At 41.0% G+C, this 21,899-nt stretch overlaps 1 protein-coding gene and 1 long non-coding RNA gene across 2 annotated transcripts; one reads left to right on the top strand and one right to left on the bottom strand.

The window, feature by feature from the left end:
* Positions 1-342: 342 nt before the first annotated feature.
* On the bottom strand, positions 343-1,295 carry LOC138896445 (uncharacterized). The gene is made up of 2 exons (XR_011409586.1): positions 1,043-1,295; positions 343-641 (listed from the first exon to the last, which is right to left on the bottom strand). It is a non-coding gene; the product is annotated as an uncharacterized lncRNA (long non-coding RNA).
* An 18,859-nt stretch (positions 1,296-20,154) lies between these two features.
* Positions 20,155-20,894, top strand: LOC104116619 (uncharacterized). Its single transcript, XM_009627511.1, has 3 exons — positions 20,155-20,183; positions 20,275-20,621; positions 20,743-20,894. Exons 1-3 carry the CDS (start codon positions 20,155-20,157, stop codon positions 20,892-20,894), a joined length of 528 nt encoding a protein of 175 aa, XP_009625806.1.
* The last annotated feature ends 1,005 nt before the right edge of the window (positions 20,895-21,899 follow it).

The raw sequence follows: 21,899 nt of genomic DNA, 5'->3' as shown, positions 1-21,899 counted from the left end.
ATACCATAGTAAAGGGACAAATTCAAACCTTTTCGCAAGTAAAGATTGTTTGAACTTTGATCCTTAAAACTATTACTAGTTAGTATGTGTTTCTAGTACAAAAAGAGAGAATATAGCCCTTAATTGTCTTTGATGGCTAATTGAGTCAATAGAAATTCCAATTATAGGATAAGGGGAAAATGAAAAACATGGGTATCAATTGTCACATCATTCTTCTCTTTTTTCTTCTCTCTTAGTATGCACTCGTTCCGTTTCAATTTATGTGAATCTATTTAATTGAGCACGGAGTTTAAGAAAAGAGAGAAGACTTTGAAATTTGTGTTGTAAAATGAGGCACATATATTTTGTGTGGCTATAAATTATTGCATAAAGATAAATTGTTTACAAATAGGGAAAGAAGTCATTATTTTTGACATGGACTAAAAAGAAAATAGGTTTAACATAAATTGAAACGGGGGAGTATTTTATATTCTATCAATCTATCCAAAAAAAAAAATCCCTTTCTTGTGAACTTATCTGTGAGCAGTAACCAGCGTCTCTATAAACCTCAATCCATCAAATTTGGGCGCAAATTTATCTGAAGATGGTGATGTTTTCACAGGCTTTGAACAATTTCCATCCTTTTTCTTCAAACTATAATCCTGAAAATAAAAGAGAATTTCAAGATTTAAATGCATTTTGGATGCACCCTTTTAATATGAACACACGTATTATTACATGATCAAAGTCCAAATCCAAGACCTATTGTACTTTATATGCTACATGGGTAAAAAAGGGATGGTCTAAGGGATAGTCTGGTGCACAAAGTATCCCACAGAAGATCCGTGGAAGACTCAAAGGGTCGCACCCAAGGGATGTGATGTAAGGCAACTTAACCTATTACAAGTATTAGTAATCGCTTGCACGACTTGAACGCGTGATCTATAAGTCACACAGATACAACTTTACCGTGTTCCAATAAAAGAAGATAACTTTCTCTCGACATTCAAGTGATGCAAAAACATAAGAGGAGAGAAAAATTACAAACAAATTGAAGTCTAACCTGATGAAGAGAAATTCGAACTTTGGAAGAAGAGGTTGTGGTAGTAGAAGAGATGGCAGCAGCAGAAACAGAGGCTGCTAAAAGTCCTGATTTCTTCATGTTATTTTGGATGGAATTTAATTGTGACGCCGGCCGCCGGCGGAGAGTTTGATCAGATGGTTGGGAAGAATAGTTTATAGTAAGTTAACAGAAAATGGGAGGAAGTTGGAGAGCTATTTATATAGGAGTTGGAACCACTGCATTGTGTCAGAATAACTTTGCCGCAACCATTCTCTACCTTAAATTTATTTGTCCTTTTGATTACATTCTTGCCCTTGCTTTGACTTTCCCATTCTCTCTCTCACACTCTCTAGTAGTCCTCCCGTTTCATCTAGATGATTTAGTTTGACTCGACACAGAGTTTAAAAAAGAAAATTTAAAATTTACGGTCTTAAAAGTTTAAGGGGTAAAAATTTTATGGGACCATGATATTTTTGTGCTCATTAAGAGTAAAATGAGTAAAATGAAGAGTTTAAAGTTAAATTATTTTTAAATTTATAAATATGTCATTTATTTTGGAACACACTAAAAAAAATATCTCATCTAATTTGAAACGGATGGAGTAATATTTATTTAAGATACGTACACTTTTTTTTTTTTCTGCTACTATCTTTTTAATAATATTTCAATGGGGTTGGACCAAAGAAATTCTTCCGTAAATTGCATGGATGTGCATCTCCCCTTCTGATTGAAACGACTAGCGATCTAGTAAAGTACATGTGTTCTAACTTCTAAGCCTGGCTTATAGGGAATGTGATCAAAATTGAGAAACAAATTTACACGCATATAATGTTTAAATTATACTAATTAACATACAATATGTGTGTTTTATATAAATTTTTATCATTTGACTATAGTAAATATCTTACTATATCTCATCTAAATATAAAGAATAAATTTACTTTGTTTGGTGCGGATATCGCGTGTATTAATGTCGAGACAAGTTGCACTGGCACCTAGCAATCGGTAGTTTGGATTTTTTAACGTCGAAGCTGATAGGAGGATATTTTTGAAGTTAGAGGCAAACCAAATGATGACAAATGTGTGGAATCACATCAGTCCACGACAATCTTTGTTGTGTTTCATCTCATGGCCTATCGTTCGTGAAGAGATGGGAAATTAATAACCACTAATGCGAATGTGACATCTAACCTTTCCTTTCACTCAAGGTTTTCTGATCAATTTGTCACGTCCTTAGTTGTTAACTAAGTACACGTGCGACACTTAATAACTCGTTCACGATCTTGCATAACTTGCTCACGTTCTTGCTATGCCAAGTCATCCTTACTACACTCAAGATCGCTAAGAGAATGTTAAAAAAAATACAAAAGAATTGTTAAAGAAAGCTTTGTATTAGAGAAAACTTGAATTGTTTGCTTGGTAAATTACAAATGAATGACCCCCTTTATATACTAGTCTCCTATGGGCTAGTGTGTAAATATTAATTGTTACAAAAATCCTTAATATTTACAAGATAAGGGTTTCTCTATAATTCTCTACATGCCTAGAAGATTCCTACGTCTTTTTTAGCAAATCAATAAGGATCTAGGGTCTTCCAAAAGGAATGTCCATACTTCTCTAGAATTTTCTCACAAATGCTACCATTCCTCCTATGTAAGCTTCCACATGACATTAATATATATCAAATGGTGTCTATGTGGCATGATAACGTGGCGGGTCATTGATAAGTAGGGATTTTGGCCGCTTATTTTCTCTCTTTTACTTGCGTTATAGCTCAAAAATACTTAAAGATATTCCCGAAAATTAATAAAATGTGCTTTTGTACAGGAATATTGGGAAATGATCCAAAGGAGACAAAATCAACTCATAAAGGAGTCAAAAATGGACAAGGACCAAAACAAGGCAAAAAGCCCACGGTGCGGACCGCACAATACTGTGTGCGGCCGCAAAACAAAGGAAGAGCCATGTCAGTTCTTCTTCAGAGTATGCAGACTGCACAAATATTGTGCGACCGCAGAAGAGGAGATTCGGAGAGCTGGTTTTGGGCAAGCTGAAGGAGTGCAGACCGTACCATAATTGTGCAGCCGCAGAATGTTAAGTGCGGCCGCACTCAATATTATGCGGTCCACAGAAGACAAAGATCAGAGAGATGGGATTTCAAGTTCAAGATAAATGCGGACCGCACTATTTTTTTGCGGCCGCATAATCAAGAGCGTGGCCGCACTCATTTTTATACGGTCCGCAGAAGTCTCACACAGCCAGAGCCTGAGATCAAGGAGTGCGGATCGCACTATAATTGTGCAGCCGCACTCACAAATGCGCGGTCCACAGTAGTTGAAGGAGTGCGACCGCAATCCAGAATTGTGCAGCCGTAGAACTGGAACCTGTCAAGCCAAGTCTCGTTGTGCGGACCACACACATAATTATGCTGCCGCACAACCTCCGCAGGGGCATTTTTGTCAGATATTTTCAGCTTACTATAAATAGAACTTTTTGTCATGTTTAGGGTAAGTTTTATTTTGGGAGAGCACCTGAGCCGTTTTCCTTTACTGTTTTGAGTAATATTGTACTAGATTAGCTTCTAAACATTAGATTTTCTTTCCCTAATCAATTATTATGCATTCTATCTTAATTTCTTCTTGTATTTCTTCATTTCATAAGTAGCTAAATTTCTAGCTAGGGTTGTGGCCCAACCCTAGTGTGGGTACTTAATGGGTATTTGATTTAGGACTTGTTTGTGATTAGGTTAGTGATATTTAGCCTAGTTCTTGCATGAATTCAAGAATTAATGGTTGCAAACATTGATTCATGACTAATTGACTTAGTCTCTACTTGAGAAAGAGAGACTAAGTCTAGAAAAACTTGGCTAACAAGAAATTGGGGTGAACTCAAGAAATTGATAGCCCTAATTAAATGGTTGAATCTAGAGATAGTAAGACCCGACTTGAGCAGTTATTACTTGTTTTGTGCAATACCCATTTGGACTTGAGAAAACCAAATTTGGCAAAATCACTCAAACTACCGAGAGGTATAGAGTGGGTAATTGCGTGTGATTGCTATATTATAACCCCGACCAATCAAGCTTATCATAGAATTTTCAACCCATTAGGTAACCACCTAGGTGCAAGTCACGACCCTAGATCTTTTATCATTTGAAAAACAACCAAAACCAATAATATTGTCTCCTAGTTTTATAATTGCAATCAATAGTTTAAAGTAGAAGTAGAAACAACAAACAAGAATGTGGAAGTGTAATCTAAGGCATATTATACAATTACACTAAATATATACCTAATCCCAATTCTAACTCCCCGAGGATTCGACCCCGACTTGCGTTGGGTTTTATTATTGCTTCGACCGCCTCACTACCTATATTTGTGAAGTGAGTTTGGGCGACATCAATTTTTGGCGCCGTTGACGGGGAGTTAAACAGATTTAGCTATATATCTAGGTTTTTGTGCGATTTGTCTTTTTTCCTTTCGAGTCACTAATTTTGTTTTTGAATTGCTTATAGGTACGATAATGGCTCTCAACAACGAGCGCATTGGTAATTTTCCATTGGGGGAGGAAGTGGACGATGATCAAGGAGATGAGGTTCTTCCCGAACCTCAAGCAAATAGGCGAGGCCGACTGCCTAATAATAATGTTCTCATCCCTCACCCACCTCCACTAAGAGCTGCAGCGCACCGGGTGCTGCCGGACGAGGGTTATGCAAGTGCTATAGTCCCGCCCCGCATTAGGGCGGGCAACTTTCAAATCATCATTGTGATGCTTACACTACTTGAGCAACGAGGATTATTCACCGGGGCTCTAAATCAAAATGCTTACAATCATCTCAAGGGGTTCGTCGTTACTTGTTAAGGGAGCAAGCAAACCAATGTTTCAGAAGACGCGCTGAGGTTGAGGCTATTTCCTTTCTCTTTACGGGGAAAAATATTGGATTGGCTGGAGAGATTGTCCAATCATTCCATACATACATGGGATAAGTTGGTCGAAAAATGCATTGCCAAATTCTTCTCTTGGGCACATGGATGCACTACAGGATGAAATTCTAGTGTTCAAGTAAGAGCCCAATGAGCCATTGCATGAGATTTGGGAAAGATATCGTACCATGGTTAAAGAGTGCCCAAATAATGATATGACCGAGGCCATGATCCAACAAACCTTCTATAGGGGGGTCAACACAACAAATCAATGTGTGGTAAATCAACTCGCCGACGGGAACTTCATGAACACACCTTATGCCGAATCTTGTGAAATTTTGGATGACTTGTACTACCAATCCTTGGGTTATTATTTGGAAACTTAGCTATTTCATTTATTGATTACTGATGATCTTCAGTAGAATTGTGTAACTGTTGTTTGGCTTACCTAACGGGTTGGGTTAGGTACCATCACGATTTGGTAGATATTTGGGTCATGACAAGTAAGCTAAATTGTCCATGGATCTACAGCATCGGCTACCATATTAGCCCTTCATAGATGGCATAAAACATCAACGCCATAATCTTTAATACTCAACATATCGCCTCAGACATGTATTTAGCTCCTCCTATTTGAGGATATAAAGATAACTCTTGTAATTTGTGAGGATGTCAACTCGTATGCCAAATAAATAATGCCTCCGACCTCAACTGCGTGTACAACTGCAGTTAACTCTAGAGCGTAGGTCAGATAGTTCCTCTTGTGCCTTCTCAATTACCTCGAAGTATAAACAATTACCTTTCTTTATTCATTTTGACGCTTGAAACGTATGTTTACGAACTTATCTTGGTTCCAACACATTATGGAACTTCCTGTATACATAATCTCCAACATCGCTCTTGATTCTAATCCTTCATCCAATGGACATGCTTCACGATGAGTTACTAACTTACTTTTTTATAGAATACATAAAAATTCTGAAGAACTTGGCATTACCTGCCATTTTTCTCTATAATGTCGAATTCAAATCTCAACACTTAGACCAAATTTTCCCTTCTTATCTCTTGGCTAATGTCTTTTGCCAATTGCACTTAGAAATGATTCTGTTGTTCATATTAAGCCGCGAGCTCATTACATTAGTACTTCGCAAAACCTTAGGTGTGGATATCTCATCGGCATGGCGAAGTAGGGCCAATGTTCCGCAAGGTGACCCCAATGCCATTCACCTACACAAGAAACTTCATGATCATGGGCAAGCTATCGCAGAGTTAACAACCACAGTGAACCAATTGGCCAAAGCTCAGCTGCAACAAATTCAAGGGCCGAAACAAGTGAATGCGATGGAAGATGTAAATATGATGGTGAACAAGAGACGACAAAAAGGTCAACAAGGGCAAAGCCGTCCGGAACAATTCATGCAGGATGATAGTGGGTATGACCAAGGTGATTTTTATAATGAGCTAGAAGAAGAAGTACAATACGTCAACAATTATCAAGGTCAAAGAAACAATGCTCAAAATCAACAACAATGGAGATCACAAGGAAATCAAGGAAATTGTAACAACCAAGGCCACCAAGGCAATTAGAGTGGTGGCAACAACAATCAAAGAAATTGGAATAATAAAGGAACCCAAGGAAATTGGGGTAGCAACAATCAAAGTAATTGGGGAGGTAATCAAGGAGGGTGGAACAACAACAACAACCGTGAGTCGGGTTTTCAAAGGTCCCCGATGTTCCAACAATCAAGCAATCCACCCCTATCCTTCTCAAGGCCCGAGCCCAAGATCTTCTAACAATGAGATGGGACGGATTGACAGTATGTTCAAACAAATGATGGAGAAAAATGTCGACTCCGATGCTCAATTAGCCTCCCACAACACTTCAATCAGCAATTTGGAGGTTCAACTTGGCCAAATCTCACAATTATTGAACACTCGTTCTAAGGGGGCACTACCAAGTGATACGGTGGTGAACCCAAAGAGGGGAATAATACGGGACATGCTATGGTAGTGACTACGAGAAGTGAAAAAGGTGGAGATGCAACCACCTTAAATCAAAGAAGAATTGTGCATGATGATGTTGTAGTTCAAGAAGATGAAATTCCAAGCAATGTGGTTCAAGATAATGACGAAGTGAGAATTGATATTGATGAAAATGTGGAGGAGACACAAGAAGAGGTGAACCCGTCTAGGGTGCACATAATTAACATACCAGAACCAGTAGTGCCAAAGTCAAAGGCACCAATGCCAAGGCCTTCTCCTCCATACCCTCAAAGGCTTGCAAAGCAAAATAGTGAGAACCAATTCAAAAAGTTTATTGACATGATGAAGAGTTTGTCTATCAATGTACCATTGGTTGAGGCGTTGGAACAAATGCCAGGTTATGCAAAGTTCATGAAGGACTTGGTCACCAAGAAGAGGTCAATGGATTGTGAAACTATCAAGATGACACATCAAGTGAATGCTATTTTGTACTCAATGGCTCTGAAATTGGAAGATCCGGGTGCTTTCACAATCCCTTGCACTATTGGGAGCGCCGACTTTTCGAAAGCTTTATGTGATTTAGGGGCAAGTATCAACTTGATGCCCTACTCTGTGTTCAAAATTTTGGGAAAACCAAGACTCACATCAATGAGGTTGCAAATGGCGGATCGGACTATGAAGAGGCCATTAGGAATGATTAATGGTGTGTTAGTCCGTGTTGATAAGTTCATCCTTCCAACGGACTTTGTGATCCTTGATTGTAAGGTTGACTACGAGGTGCCTATTATCTTGGGTAGACCTTTCCTTGCTACGGGGAAGGCTCTTGTTGATATGGAAGCCGACGAGCTCACTCTTCGGGTGGGTGACGAAAATGTAGTTTTCCATGTGTGCAAATTAATGAGGCAACCAAATAGCAACGAAGTGTGTTCATTCATGGATTTAGTGACCGAAGTAATTGTTGATGATGCTAGTGATGTGATGAATGTTGAGGATACCTTGGAAGCTGTGTTGCTCAATCATGATGATGATGAGAAGGAAGACTTTCTAGAATATGTCAATGCTTTGAAAGGAATGGGGTCATATACTTATGAACCCCGAAAATTGTCCTTAGATCTTGAGATCCAGAAAACTCCTCCAACAAAGCCCTCAATCGAGGAGCCTCCCACTTTAGAGTTAAAGCCTTTACCTTCACATCTCAGGTATGAGTTTCTTGGACCTTGTTCTACTTTACCTGTTATTCTTTCCTCTTGCTTGACTAACGTGCAAGTAGATTCTACTTTGGCGGTGCTCCAAAAGAGGAAGAAAGAAATAGGTTGGACATTGGCGGATATTTGGGGTATAAGTTCCGCCTTTTGCATGCACAAGATTATTTTGGAGGAGGATGCCAAACCCTCCGTGGAGCATCAAAGAAGATTGAATGAAGCAATGCAAGAGGTAGTGAAGAAGGAGATCATAAAGTGGTTGGATTCCGGGGTTGTTTACCCCATTTCCGATAGCTCATGGACTTCTCCGGTGCAATGTGTCCCAAAGAAAGGGGGCATGACTATGATAAGTAATGACAAGAATGAATTGACCCCCACAAGAACTGTCACCGGGTGGAGAGTGTGCATGGACTATAGGAAGCTCAACAAAGTCACTCGGAAAGCTCATTTTCCGCTTTCATTTCTTGATCAAATGTTGGATAGGATGGCCGGACATTTTTTTTATTGCTTCTTGGATGGATACTCTATCTACAATCAGATTCTCATTACTCCTGAGGACCAAGAGAAGGTCACTTTCACTTGTCCATATGGTACCTTTGCATTCTCAAGGATGCCATTTGGGTTATATAATGCACCATCGACTTTTCAACGGTGTATGATGGCTATTTTCACCGATATGGTGGAAGATATTCTTGAGGTCTTCATGGACGATTTCTCCATCATTGGGAATTCTTTTGATGATTGCTTGAACAACTTGAACAAGGTATTGTCAAGATGTGAGGAAACTAAGTTGGTTTTGAATTGGGAGAAATATCACTTCATGGTCGAGGAAGGTATTTTCCTCAGTCACAAGATTTCAAAGTATGGTATTGAGGTTGATAAGGCCAAAGTTGAAGTGATCTTCAAACTCCCTCCCCCTACATCCGTGAAGGGAGTGAGGATCTTTTTGGGGTCATGCGGGGTTCTATCGCCGATTCATCAAGGATTTTTCTAAGGTGGTGAACCCTTTGTGTAAACTTTTGGAGAAGGATGCCAAGTTCCATTTCAATGAACATTGCATGAAGGCATTCGAGTTGCTTAAGTTCAAGTTGACTACTACTCCTATTATTTCCGCACCGGATAGAAGCTTGCCTTTTGAGCTCATGTGCGGCGCAAATGATGTGGCGGTTGGAGTGGTATTGGGGCAACGTATCAACCAAATTTTACATCCGGTCTATTATGCAAGCAAGACCATGAATGATGCCCAAGTCAACTACATAGTGACCGAAAAAGAGCTCCTTGCTATTTTCTTTTCACACCGACCATGCAGCGCTTCGGTATTTTATGAGCAAGAAGTATTCTAAGTCAAGGTTGATGTGGTGGGTTCTTCTATTGCAAGAGTTTGATCTAGAGATTCAAGACCGAAAGGGTAGTGAGAATCAAGTGGCAGACCACTTATCCCGATTGGAGGAGGAGGGGAGGCCACATGATGGCCTTGAGATAAATGATTCATTTCCCTACGAGCAAATCCTAGCCATTTCTATGACCGGGATGCCATGGTTCGCCGGCTTTGCCAATTATCTTGTGAGTGGTATTGTACCAAATGAGTTCTCTTCAAACCAAAGAAAGAATCTCAAACGGGATTGCCTTGACTATTATTGGGATGAGCTGTATATTTTCCAGATATGTACCGATGGTGTGATCCGATGATGTGTGCTGGAGGAAGAAAAAATGGGTATTCTTGAGGCTTGCCACTCTTCACCGTATGGTGGTCACCATGGTGGAGCAAGAATGGCGGCAAAAGTTTTGAGTTATGGATTCTATTGGCCTACTCTCTATAAGAATGCTAGTGAGCTTGTCAAGCGGTGTAATGAATGCCAAAGGGCCGGTGGGATCTCAAAGAAGAATGAAATGACTCTCACCACCATTTTGGAGATAGATATTTATAATGTGTGGGGTATTAATTTTATGGGTCCGTTTGTTAGCTCTTGTTGGAATACCTACATTCTAGTTGCGGTGGATTATGTATCTAAATGGTTTGAGGCCATTGCTTTGCCCAACAATGAAGCAAGGAGTGTGGTGGCATTCTTGAAAAAGAACATCTTCACGAGGTTTGGTACCCCAAGAGCCATTATTAGTGATGGGGGTTCACATTTTTGCAACAAGGATTTTGATACCTTACTCACAAAGTATGGTGTCACTCACAAAGTATCAACCCCCTACCATCCTCAAGAAAATGGACAAGTTGAAGTCTCCAACCGGGAGATAAAGAGTATTTTGTCAAAGACAGTCAATGCCAACCGGGCGGATTGGTCAAGAAAACTTGATGACGCTCTTTGGGCTTATAGAATGGCTTACGAAATACCGATCGGGATATATCAATACCGGTTAGTGTTCCGGAAGGCATGCCATCTTCCGGTAGAACTTGAGCATAAGTCCATGTGGGCTTTGAAGAAGTTGAACCTTGAATGGGATGTCGCGGCAAATCTAAGGGTGTCACAATTGAATGAGCTTGATGAATTCCGGTATCATGCCTACACAAGCACGTCCCTTTACAAGGAGAAGATGAAGTATCTCCATGACAAGTACATCCACAATAAGGAATTTAAAGAGGGTGATCTTGTGCTATTGTTCAATTACCGGTTACGGATGTTTCCGGGCAAGTTGAAGTCAAAATGGAGTTGCCCCTTTGAAGTGGTGAATGTAACCCTCTTTGGTGCTCTAGATTTGAAAAATAAGAATGACGAGGTGTTTAGAGTCAATGGGGACCGGGTTAAACATTATCTTGGCAAGGTTTATGATGGCCACATTGTGGCGGTCCTTCATTTCAAATGATTGGTAATGTGCGTCGTGTCGCGACGTTAAATCAGGCGCTTCTTGGGAGGCAACCCATGTATCTTTTTCTTTTTCTTATTTTTCTTCTTTGTTAGATAGCTTTGTTTTGTGCTAATTAGTTTTGACATGTATGCAGGAATGGGTGTGCATTGCAGGGACTGTGCAAGAAAAAATTGTCTAAGTGTAACAAAAGTGCGGACCGCACAATCACTCTGTGGCCGCACAATTCTGTGTGCGGTCGCACAACTGGAAGATCAAAATTGCATGCTCTCTGAAGTTTGACCTGTCAAAAATCCTTAACAAAGTGTGGTCGCACACAAAATTATGCGGTCCGCACAAATTCTGTGGCCGCACTCACTTTTGTGCGGTTGGCAGAACGTCTTCGAAGGAACAGGTAATGAGTGCAGACCACACTCAGGTAGGTCTGGGCCCGACGGGTCAAAGTATAAGTAGGGTTTTTCTCAACTTTTTACACTTATTTTCTCTGATCCTTCAAGCCCTAAGCAAACACAGTGCATCCCCCACTAATTCTCAAACTTCAAGCATTTCATCTCTTAGATTCTCACATGCATCCTCCATCACTGGTATGTTCATTTCATCTTTAGATTTTTCATTTTCTCTTAGTTTTGTTCTTTTGTCTAGGGTTAATTTCATGCCTAAAAATGTCAATAGTTAATCATCTTTACTCAAAATCATATGGGTAGCTTCATAATTATTAATTGCGGACTGGGTAAATAGCTAATCATGATTAATTATTAGGGCTATGTCTAATTCTTACAAAACTTGTATGAATCATAAAGCAGTGTTGTGTTAATCCAAATTGTGCGACCGCACACACTTTCGTGCAGTTCGCAGTCTCTAAGTTAGGGCATCTGTATGCTTGAATTGTGCGGACCACACTCAAAAATTGTGCGGCCCGTAGTGAAATTGTGCGATTCGCACTGTTAAATGATCAGAGACCCAGTAGTCTAAACCTGAGGCTCAAAATTGTGCGGTCCGCACTTGGCAGTCTGCGGCCGCACTTACTTGTGTGGGGTTCACACTGCCTCTCCTGAGACTGTTTATCCACGACTAGCCTGTAACTGTCATGCATGTATTTGAGTCCTATATACTTAAACTCTAAATGATTCTTATTGTTATGAATTGCAGACGATGGTTAGATCACGTGGTGGAGGAGATACATCAAAAGGGAGGCCAGAACCCTCCCGAGGCCGAGGACGAAGCAAGAGTAACCTACCACTAGCCATCCAGAGAGTGATAAGCAAGAAGTATACAACTAACAGAGTCCCTAAATCATCAGACACCAGTGAGTATCTCCCGTCTAGGGAAGTTTCTGAAGGAAACTCTGACCAAGCCCCACCTAACACCCAATCTCAACAAGTCCCGGGTAGATTCCACTTGGTTGATGAATTATCTTCCGCTGCAAGTTCTTCTAAAGGTTCGAAAGAGGGTAGCCATAATTCTGAGCCCTCTTCCCCGCATTCCCCGGCTGCACCAATCAATGTTGATGATAATGATGATGACGTCCCGGATGACGGTAGAGGGGGAGACACTCAAGTAGGTGGTATTGAGAAGACAAAGAAGAAGGAGATATGGGAGGACAAATTTGCCAGCTTGATTGCCTTTAACATATTTAGAGAGTGGTGGCCCCAAAGATCGCTCGCTCTTAAGCGATAATTCTTGAAGAAGGATTTGGACAAGCACAACCCAAATGTCCTCAGACAGTTCCAGGAGAGAAAAGGATGGAAATGGTTCACCCAAAGCGCCCTCGATGCAAACGAGCACTTGGTTAAAGAATTTTATGCCAATGTGGCACACATTAATAAGGGTACCAAGGTGACAAAAGTGCAAAATTTGAAAATCCGATTCGACTCCTGTGCTTTGAACTCTTATGTGGGATTTGAGGAAGTTGAGGCAGCCTAATACTTGGAAATGCTGGATATGAGTGATGCAACTCGCCCGTGGCTAGTTGAGATTTTGGCTATTTGAGGATCAACACCTCTGTGGCTCACAGTAGGGGTTCCCATAGTTTGGTCCACCCTAAACTTTGAAGCTAAAGGGTGGAAGACTTTCGTGTGCAGCCGCATTGACCCGTGCTTGAATGAGAACAACCTCCCACTTCCCCGAGCAGTACTGGTAGCTGCGATTATGGCTGGGTACCCGATCAATGTGGGTGCTATAATGTCAACCAACATCACTTTGGTTGTCCAGAAAGATGAGAGATCCTACCCTTACCCGAACTTCCTCACAAAGTACTTCAATGATCAAAAGGTGGAGCCGAGGCAGTATGATACTAAGGTAAAGGCCAAGAAGCTTTTCTCATGGTACCACCTATATGGTTCTAACAACCCGAAGTTCAAGGGTAAGGCAACTACCACCGCTAGCCAGTCTGAAGAGCCAATGGTAGTAGTTACTAATTCAGCTGCTGAGCCTTCCACAGATGTTATGGCTTCCACAATAGCCGGGCCTTCCATCGGGACAAGAGACATGCAACCACCTTCTTCTTCCAGACCTTCAGCTCACACCGCTGAGGAGATGATACAAATGCTTAGCGACTCTATTGTCCCTCAGCCAGGTGATGATGAGATAGATCTAGAGGAGACCGAGGGTGCTGAGGATGCCATGCAGACTGAGACCACATAGGGATTTCTCTTAACTCTCTACCCCTTCTTGTTCTTATTTTTTATAAGCATTGGGGAAAATGCTCATTTTTATTCGGGGGATGGTCTATTTTGATTTATTTGACATTGACATTTGGTCTATAATAACTCTTATACTATTTTTCTTTTATCTTTATTTTCTCTTTGGTTATGTATATATTCTTCCCTTTCCCTTGATGTTTATATTTATTTTCCCCTCGGTTTGTATATTCGTTTACCTTACTTTCCGTAGTTTAGCTTCTTTAGTTTGTCTTTCTTAGTAGTATAACTTCTTATTTATTTTAGTAACTTCTTTTTGATTTGTTAGCTTTTTCTTTTTTTACGTTTGAGTGAACAATAAACCTTTGATTTTCTTAATGCCACGGTTCTTTCCAAAGGTAGATTTTGTGTGAATCGGGTGGCTCTTTCCAACGATAGATGACGTGACAACCTTCTAAAGGGATTGAGTCTGTTTTCTTTTATGTTTAAAAAAAATTAGTAATGAATAAAAGGGTCTCTAACATGCTTCACTTGGTACCAACACATTTACCCACGACCTTATGGTTAAAAACAAGTTGTTGGGAGAAATTAGCTCTAGTTGTGACCTTTTGACTCTTGTGTTGACTTAAGCAGTCATTGAGTGGTTCAGTCGAGCCATTTGTGATTCTCAATCTTAACTAGAGTTATTGTAGACCCTCGACTCCGTTCTCTTTAGCAATCCAGCAATGTGAAAGGTGAGGTATTGAATTGCAAGTCCAAGTTCCCGTGCTAATAGTCTAGAACTTGCCCTGAATGTTTTTTCAAGCGAAATTCTAAGTGTAGCTTGGCTTGAGAAATTATTGTAGGCTCTCCTTGGTCCAATTTGAAATTTGATTTCTTCCATAGCCTACCAATGTGATATCCCTAGTCAACCCATTTGAGCCTAAGCCCTTTTTCTTTTAATAACCACCTTACAAGCCTTTATCTATTTTGTAATAACCCTCTCTTGGCACCCGGTCTTTCCTTAGCATTCTTGAGAAACAATTGGCAAAAATATAAGTTTTGGGGAGAGACGAGGAGTTTGGAAGTGATAAAAGGTACAAAGAAAAGAAAGAAATGAAAAAAAGGGAAGGCAAAGAAAAGAAAGAAAGAACAAAAAGAAAAATGCCAAAGTTGAAGGGATTCAAAGAAAACAATGATGATAGACATGGAGTAAATAGAAAAGGAAAAAAAATGAATATCATGATCAAAAAAGAGTGATGTTATGTCACTCTAGTTCCCCCGAGGAAAAATAAAATGACTCAAAGAGTCGAAAAAGTATGAGCCGAAAAGAGAAAATGGATTGCTTGAGGAAAGATAAAACCATTCTATTCCAACAAGTCCTACCTTGGTCCAAAAGCCTTCATTACATCCCGCAAATGCCCTACATGATTTCAGGTTGAGAGAGCTTACATTAGTGGTGATTTATATGAGGGGCTTATGGTACTTAGAGCCGGACTTGTGACATTCTTTTGAGAGAGATGAGCGCACTATTCGCAATCCTTGATTCGAGTGTTACATTCTAAAGTGAGGTTTTCCAATTGAGAGTAGAGGAGTAGGAGTTTGGGATCCAAAATGACCTACGTGAAAGAGCGAGTGTCCTTGATGAATATAATCAACTCTTGATGCTCTAGTGTCGTATTAGAACTATGGTACTCAAAATGTCAAATCAATGCGTTGTTAATAATTCATATGTGTTATGGGTAATTGTTGGTACCAATTGATGTGTGATTGATTCACCTTAGGCCAGCTGAAATATCCCTTTTTCTAGTGGAGCTGGGAATTGCCTTAATTACTTGAGGACAAGCAAGAGCTTAAGTTTGGGGGAGTTGATAAGTAGGGATTTTGACCGCTTATTTGCTCTCTTTTACTTGCGTTTTAGCTCAAAAATGCTTAAAGGTATTCCCGAAAATTAATGAAATGTACTTTTGTACTGGAACCTGTCAAGCCAAGTCTCGTTGTGCGGACCACACACATAATTATGCGGCCGCACAACCTCCGCAGGGGCATTTTTGTCAGATATTTTTAGCTTACTATAAATAGATCTTTTTGTCATGTTTAGGGCAAGTTTTGTTTTGGGAGAGCACCTGAGTCGTTTTTCTTTACTGTTTTGAGTAATATTGTATTAGATTAGCTTCTAAATATTAGATTTTCATTCCCTAATCAATTATTATGCATTCTATCTTAATTTCTTCTTGTATTTCTTCATTTTTCATGAGTAGCTAAATTTCTAGCTAGGGTAGTGGCCCAACCCTAGTGTGGGTACTTAATGGGTGTTTAATTTAGGACTTGTTTGTGATTGAGTTAGTGATATTTAGCCTAGTTCTTTCTTGAATTCCAGAATTAATGGTTGCAAACATTGATTCATGCCTAATTGACTTAGTCTCTACTAGGGGTGTTCGTCGGTCGGTACGGTACGTTATTTAGAAATTTCAGTTTGGTATTCGGTTTCTTAAAATTCTATATCAATACAGTACCTAATTAAATTTAGTATGGTTCGGTTTTTCTCCATTCGGTTTCGGTTTATTCGTTTCGGTAACTTCGGCTTATTCGGTTTGAATACTAACTAGTGCATAGAGTCATATACGGTAGTATTTTTAATTAAAGTACTCGAAAGTACAAAACTAAAAACGTTTGTTGGCAAAAGTTTTGTCTAAAACCAGCAAATCGAGAAAACTGTACATAAAAGAATAAATTTGATCATTAGAAATGTCTTGTTACTTGCTTAGAGTTAATTGATGAACTTAGAGAATAAAGGAAAGTAAAATTTTAGATTTCTTATATTTATGTTATTAACTAATAATATGTGTATTGTGTAATATAATATATATTTCGGTACGGTATCGGTATTTCGGTATTTTATTTAAAATACCAAATAACATACCTAATACCAATTCTTTTTAAAATTTAAACCAGATACCATACCGAATACCAAAATAATAAATACCAAATACCAAAACTTTCGATTTCGGTACGGTAATTAGGTATTTACCAAATTACGCACAGCCCTAGTCTCTACTTGAGAAAGAGAAACCAAGTCTACGAAAACTTGGCTAACAAAAAATTGGGTTGAACTCAAGAAATTGATAGCCCCAATTAAATGGTTGAATCTAGAGATAGTAAGACCCGACTTGAGCAGTTATCACTTGTTTTGTGCAATACCCATTTGGACTTGAGAAAGCCAAATTGGGCAAAACCACTCAAACTACCGAGAGGTATAGAGTGATTAATTGCGTGTGATTGCTATATTACAATCCCGACCAATCAGGCTTGTCCTAGAGTTTTCAACCCATTAGGTAACCACCTAGGTGAAAGTCACGACCCTAGATCTTTTATCATTGGAAAATAACCAAAACCAAAAATATCGTCTCCTAGTTTTATAATTGCAATCAATAGTTTAAAGTAGAAACAACAAACAAGAATGTGGAAGTGTAATCTAAGGCATATTGTACAATTATACTAAATATATACCTAATCCCAATTCTAACTCCCTAAGGATTCGACCCTGACTTGCGTTGGGTTTTATTATTGCTTCGACCGCCTCACTACCTATATTTGTGAAGTGAGTTTGGGCGACATCAGTCATCACACTCTCCCCCACCTAATATTGCGACGACCGCAGCGCAATGCTACTGCATAAACTGTCGGATCTTATCTTTGAATTGCCATAAGTCTTCATATCATTCCCACGTGGCCTCCTCCGGTGATTGCCCCTTCTAATGAACGAGGAACATAGCGGTGGCTTTCTGCCCTGGTTTTCGCCTAGCCTAGTAATCCATGATAGCCTCAATATCCCGATTATGCGAGGCCGTGATAGTAATAGGCACTCGACTTGATTGACCCCTACTCAGATCATCCTTACCTTCATGATATGGCTTAAGCATGCTGGCATGGAAGACATGGTAGATCTTAAGATACGATGGCATATCAAGCTTGTATGAGATCTTGCCTACTTCGTCGAGGATCTTAAATGGCCCCCCATACTTGCGAATCAGATTCTGATGCATGCCCCATAGTGCCTTGAACTATCTAGGGTTAAACTTTACCTGACCATGTCCCCAACTCTATAGTCCATGGGACGCCTCTTACGGTCCGCACACTCCTTCATATTCTTAGCTGCCTTATCCAAGTAGGACTTAGCAGTATCAAGCTGCTCCTCCCATCATTTGGCCATATAATAAGCCCCATACTCTTTCCCTCGAACGCAGCTGAAAATGAATGTGGAGTTTGTGGTTGTTGGCATGTGGCTAGTTCAATGCCCCAATCTTTCTGATGCGCACTTACATAATGCCTCAAGTAACATTCTAGTAAGGCATTGACCCGTTCCGTTTGTCCATCCGTTTGTGGGTGGAAACTAGTGAAAAAGTGTAGTTTCGTGCCAAGTATGTCGAATAACTCTCTCCAAAAGTTCCCAATAAAACGGGGGTCTCGATCACTGATAATAAGCCTTGGTAAGTCCCAATACTTCACCACGTTCTTAAAGAATAGTTTGGCGGTTTCCTTGGCAATGCAACCTGGTGAGGCGGGCATGAAGGTGGAATATTTGGAAAATCTATCCATGACCACCATAATAGTACCATAACCGTCAAACTCTGGTAGGCAAGTGATAAAGTCCATAGTCATGCTCTCCCATGGACGCTCTGCAACTGGTAGTGGCACCAAAAGTCCTTCGGGTTGTTGTTGCTCAACCTTATCCTGTTGACAGAAAAGACAAGTATGCACATAGCACTCCATATCATCTCGCATGCGTGGCCAATAGTAGACTGACTCAACCAAGTCCCTAGTGCGACGTTGACCTGGATGACCAGCTCACATTGTGTCATGACTCTCCCTTATGATCCGCTGTCTAATGTATGGACGGGTTGCAAAATTGGGCTAAATAGGAGTTGCAACGCCGGCAAGACGTGGATATAGACCAAGCCATAGTGGAGGCTGAATCATTGATGGATTTCAAGCATGACGAGCACGACAAAGGAAAAGGCAAGGAGTTAAAGTTTAGCAATGTCATAGGCGGGGGAGACCGTGGCAAAGGCAAAGAGATACAACAATACTCCAAGACTCAAGATTACAAAAAGTCGAGTGGCCATCAAGGCTACGTCGAGAAGAAGGCGCAGGCCGAGAAGAAGGGATGCTACATATGCGGAGGGCCACACGGCTTTAGAAATTGTCCCAACCTAAAGAGCACCAGCACCATGGTCCGGGAATGGAAGGAGCAACCGCAATGAGAGAGTTCGGGAATCGCACAATTGGGTATGACCGGATTATGTGGTGCTGTCACAAAGCAAGCTATCCAACCTACCAAGAATGGCAACCAGTACGTAGATCTCACCATCAACAACAAGCCTACTCTGCAATGGTGAATACTGGAGCAACTCATAATTTCGTGACTGAGGCTACCGCAAAGAGACTATAATTGAAGCTTGCTCTAACCAACTCTCGCGTTAAGACCGTGAATGCCGAGGTACAAAATACTCGTGGGGTAGCTAATTGATTTGGTTTCAAATTAGGAACTTGGAAAGGTATAACAAACTTTACCGCAACCGCTATGGATATCTTTGACATCATACTTGGGCAAGCGTTCTTTAGACATTGTCATACTTTGATCGACCCCTACCTCCAACGTCTCTTAGTTATGGAGTGAGAAGGAACTTGCATGGTACCTACAGTGATTATGCCACATGGACAGAGTCAAGCACAACTCTCAGTTATGCAGGTTATCAAGGGGATCAAGAAGGGAGAGCCGACGTTCGTGGAAACCATTGCAAGTCTGGACGAAGACAAGAGTTTTCAAGAGACACTACCGACTTGCATAGAGAAGTTGTTTGAGGAAAACAAAGATGTCATGCCCGAGGAGTTGCCTAACCACTTGCCGCGTAGGCGAGAGGTGGATCACAAGATTGAGTTAGATCCAGGGGCTAAGCCACCCGCATTTGCCCCATATCGTATGGCACCGCCCGAGCTAGAGAAGCTTAGAAAACAATTTAAAGAGTTGTTGGATGCTAGTCACATTCGCCCATCAAAGGCACCTTTCGGCGCACCAGTATTGTTCCAAAAGAAGAAGGATGGATCATTGCGCTTATGTATAGACTCGAGCACTTAATAAGGTCATAGAGAAGAATAAGTACCTGATCCCTCTCATTGCTAACTTGTTCGATAGACTTGGGCAAGCCAAGTACTTTACCAAGGTGGATCTTTGCAAGGGCTACTACCGGGTTCGCATTGTAGAAGGGGATGAGCCAAAGATAACATATGTGACGAGATATGGAGCCTTTGAGTGGTTGGTGATGCCTTTAGGCTTAACCAATGCACCAACCACATTTTGCACCCTTATAAACAAGATTTTCCATCCCTACCTTGATCAGTTCGTGGTAGTCTACCTAGACGGCATAGTCATCTACAACAACACTTTAGAGGAGCACATGGAGCACTTAAGAAAGTTTTTTAAAGTCTTGCGGGAGAATGAGCTGTACATCAAGAGGGAGAAATGCGAGTTTACACAATCAAAGTGCACTTCTTAGGCCACGTCATTAGCAATGGCGAGCTACACATGGACGAGGCTAAGGTAATGCTATCCAGGAGTGGGAGGCACCTATAAAGGTAACTGAGTTGAGATCTTTCCTTGGCCTTGTAAACTACTATCGTCATTTCATCAGTGGCTTCTCAACCAAGGCTGCACCATTGACTGAGTTGCTAAATATGAACAAGCCATGGGTTTGGACGGAACATTGTCAAAAAGCGTTTGAAGGCCTTAAGGTAGCTGTAATAGAGGAGCCAGTCTTGGCATTGCCTGACTTTGCCAAGACATTTGAGGTGCACACAGATGCCTCATACTTTTCCATTGAGGGTGTTCTAATGCAGGATAAACATCTCATAGCATTTGAGAGCCGTAATGAAGCTGAGTTACACGGTGCAAGAGAAGGAAATGACTACCATTATGCATTGCCTTTGTACATAGCGACATTATGTGCTCGGGTCGAGGTTCGTGGTCAAGACCGACAATGTAGCTACTAGATACTTTCAGACATAGAAGAAGCTCACACCAAAACTAGCTAGGTGGCAGGATTTCTTGGTCGAGTTTGATTATGTGCTGGAGTATAAGTCGTGCAAATGCAACGTTATAGCCGATGCCTTGAGCTGTAAAGCCGATCTTGCTACCATCACTTCATCAAGTTGGGACATTCGTGAGGCTATAAAAGAAGGCATGCATCATGATCCAGCAGCCAAACAGCTTATCGAGTTAGCAACCAGGGCAAGACGAGACGTTTTTGGGTAAAAGACGGCCTCCTGCTTACCACAGGTCGGCGGGTCTACGTGCCTAAGTTTAAGTAGAACAACAAGTCATCATTGGTCAGGTTGGGGATTTGAAGCATAAGGGTAGTGAACTCTTTGACATAGCCACGTATGCTCCATGTTTGCTTCAACTCCCTAAGCTTGCGCCTTGCCTCATACAAGAAATTGTTTGGAAAGAACGGACGCTTCAACTCGGCTTTGAACTGATCCCATGTGCTAATAGTACCTAGACCTTTATCCACATCGTCCATCTTCCTTATTCACGATAGAATGGCATTCTCTGATCGGTACAACACGACAGTGTTAATCTTGGCCACGTCGTCCCTCACTTTGCCGTGTCAGAAGTAGTTCTACATGTTCTAAAGGAAGCTTTCCACTTCTTGTGCATCACGAACACCTTTGAACACCAGGGGTTTGGGAGCTTCGATCTTGGCTTGCCTCGTCACCACATCATTGCTGGCTATCTCGGTCATGCCAGCATCGACATGCTCCTCGAGTGACTCTATCTTTTCCTTCATAGCATCGATAGTACTCAAAGCCTCTATGAGTCTGCACTCTAAGGCAGTGATGATTTGCCTTAGTTCCATCTCGGACTATGTACGTCCCTCCAAGTCATTTCGGATACTCTAAATATCCTCAAGAGTGTGCCCCTCAAGAACGTTAAGGGTGACTTCCACCTTCCCCAAGCGTTGGCCAAATATCTCTGCAATGTAAATCCCCGTATTCATCTTCATCGCCCACTCTTTACTAGCGAGACGTCCTCGGGCAGGACTTCCACTTCATCCTCGGTCGCCTCAGTGGCAGATGGTTCTTGGGATGTAAGCCCTTCGTTTGACACAACCTCAGGTGGAACCTCCTCGCTCTTGTTGGTGGCATTCCTCTTCTTGTTACGACCCTTCTTGCCAGCAGTATCCTGGATAGTGTTGGCTTGGGTGTTGGTAATGTTAATTTCTCTATTGTTAGCCATTCCCTTAGTTACAACCTTTGC

Source organism: Nicotiana tomentosiformis, chromosome 7, assembly GCF_000390325.3.
Source record: "Nicotiana tomentosiformis chromosome 7, ASM39032v3, whole genome shotgun sequence".
Taxonomy (NCBI): Eukaryota; Viridiplantae; Streptophyta; class Magnoliopsida; order Solanales; family Solanaceae; genus Nicotiana; species Nicotiana tomentosiformis.
Note: the sequence above shows the minus strand (reverse complement) of the source record. Positions and strands in the feature narration are given on the sequence as shown.

Excerpts from the sequence above, each read along its gene's own strand:
- LOC104116619 (XM_009627511.1), top strand. The coding sequence starts at position 20,155 with ATGGCGAGCTACACATGGACGAGGCTAAG. Across the intron at positions 20,184-20,274 it reads TACACATGGACGAGGCTAAG|TGGCTTCTCAACCAAGGCTG; the intron begins GTAATGCTATCC and ends TCATTTCATCAG. Across the intron at positions 20,622-20,742 it reads TCGTGGTCAAGACCGACAAT|CCGATGCCTTGAGCTGTAAA; the intron begins GTAGCTACTAGA and ends GCAACGTTATAG.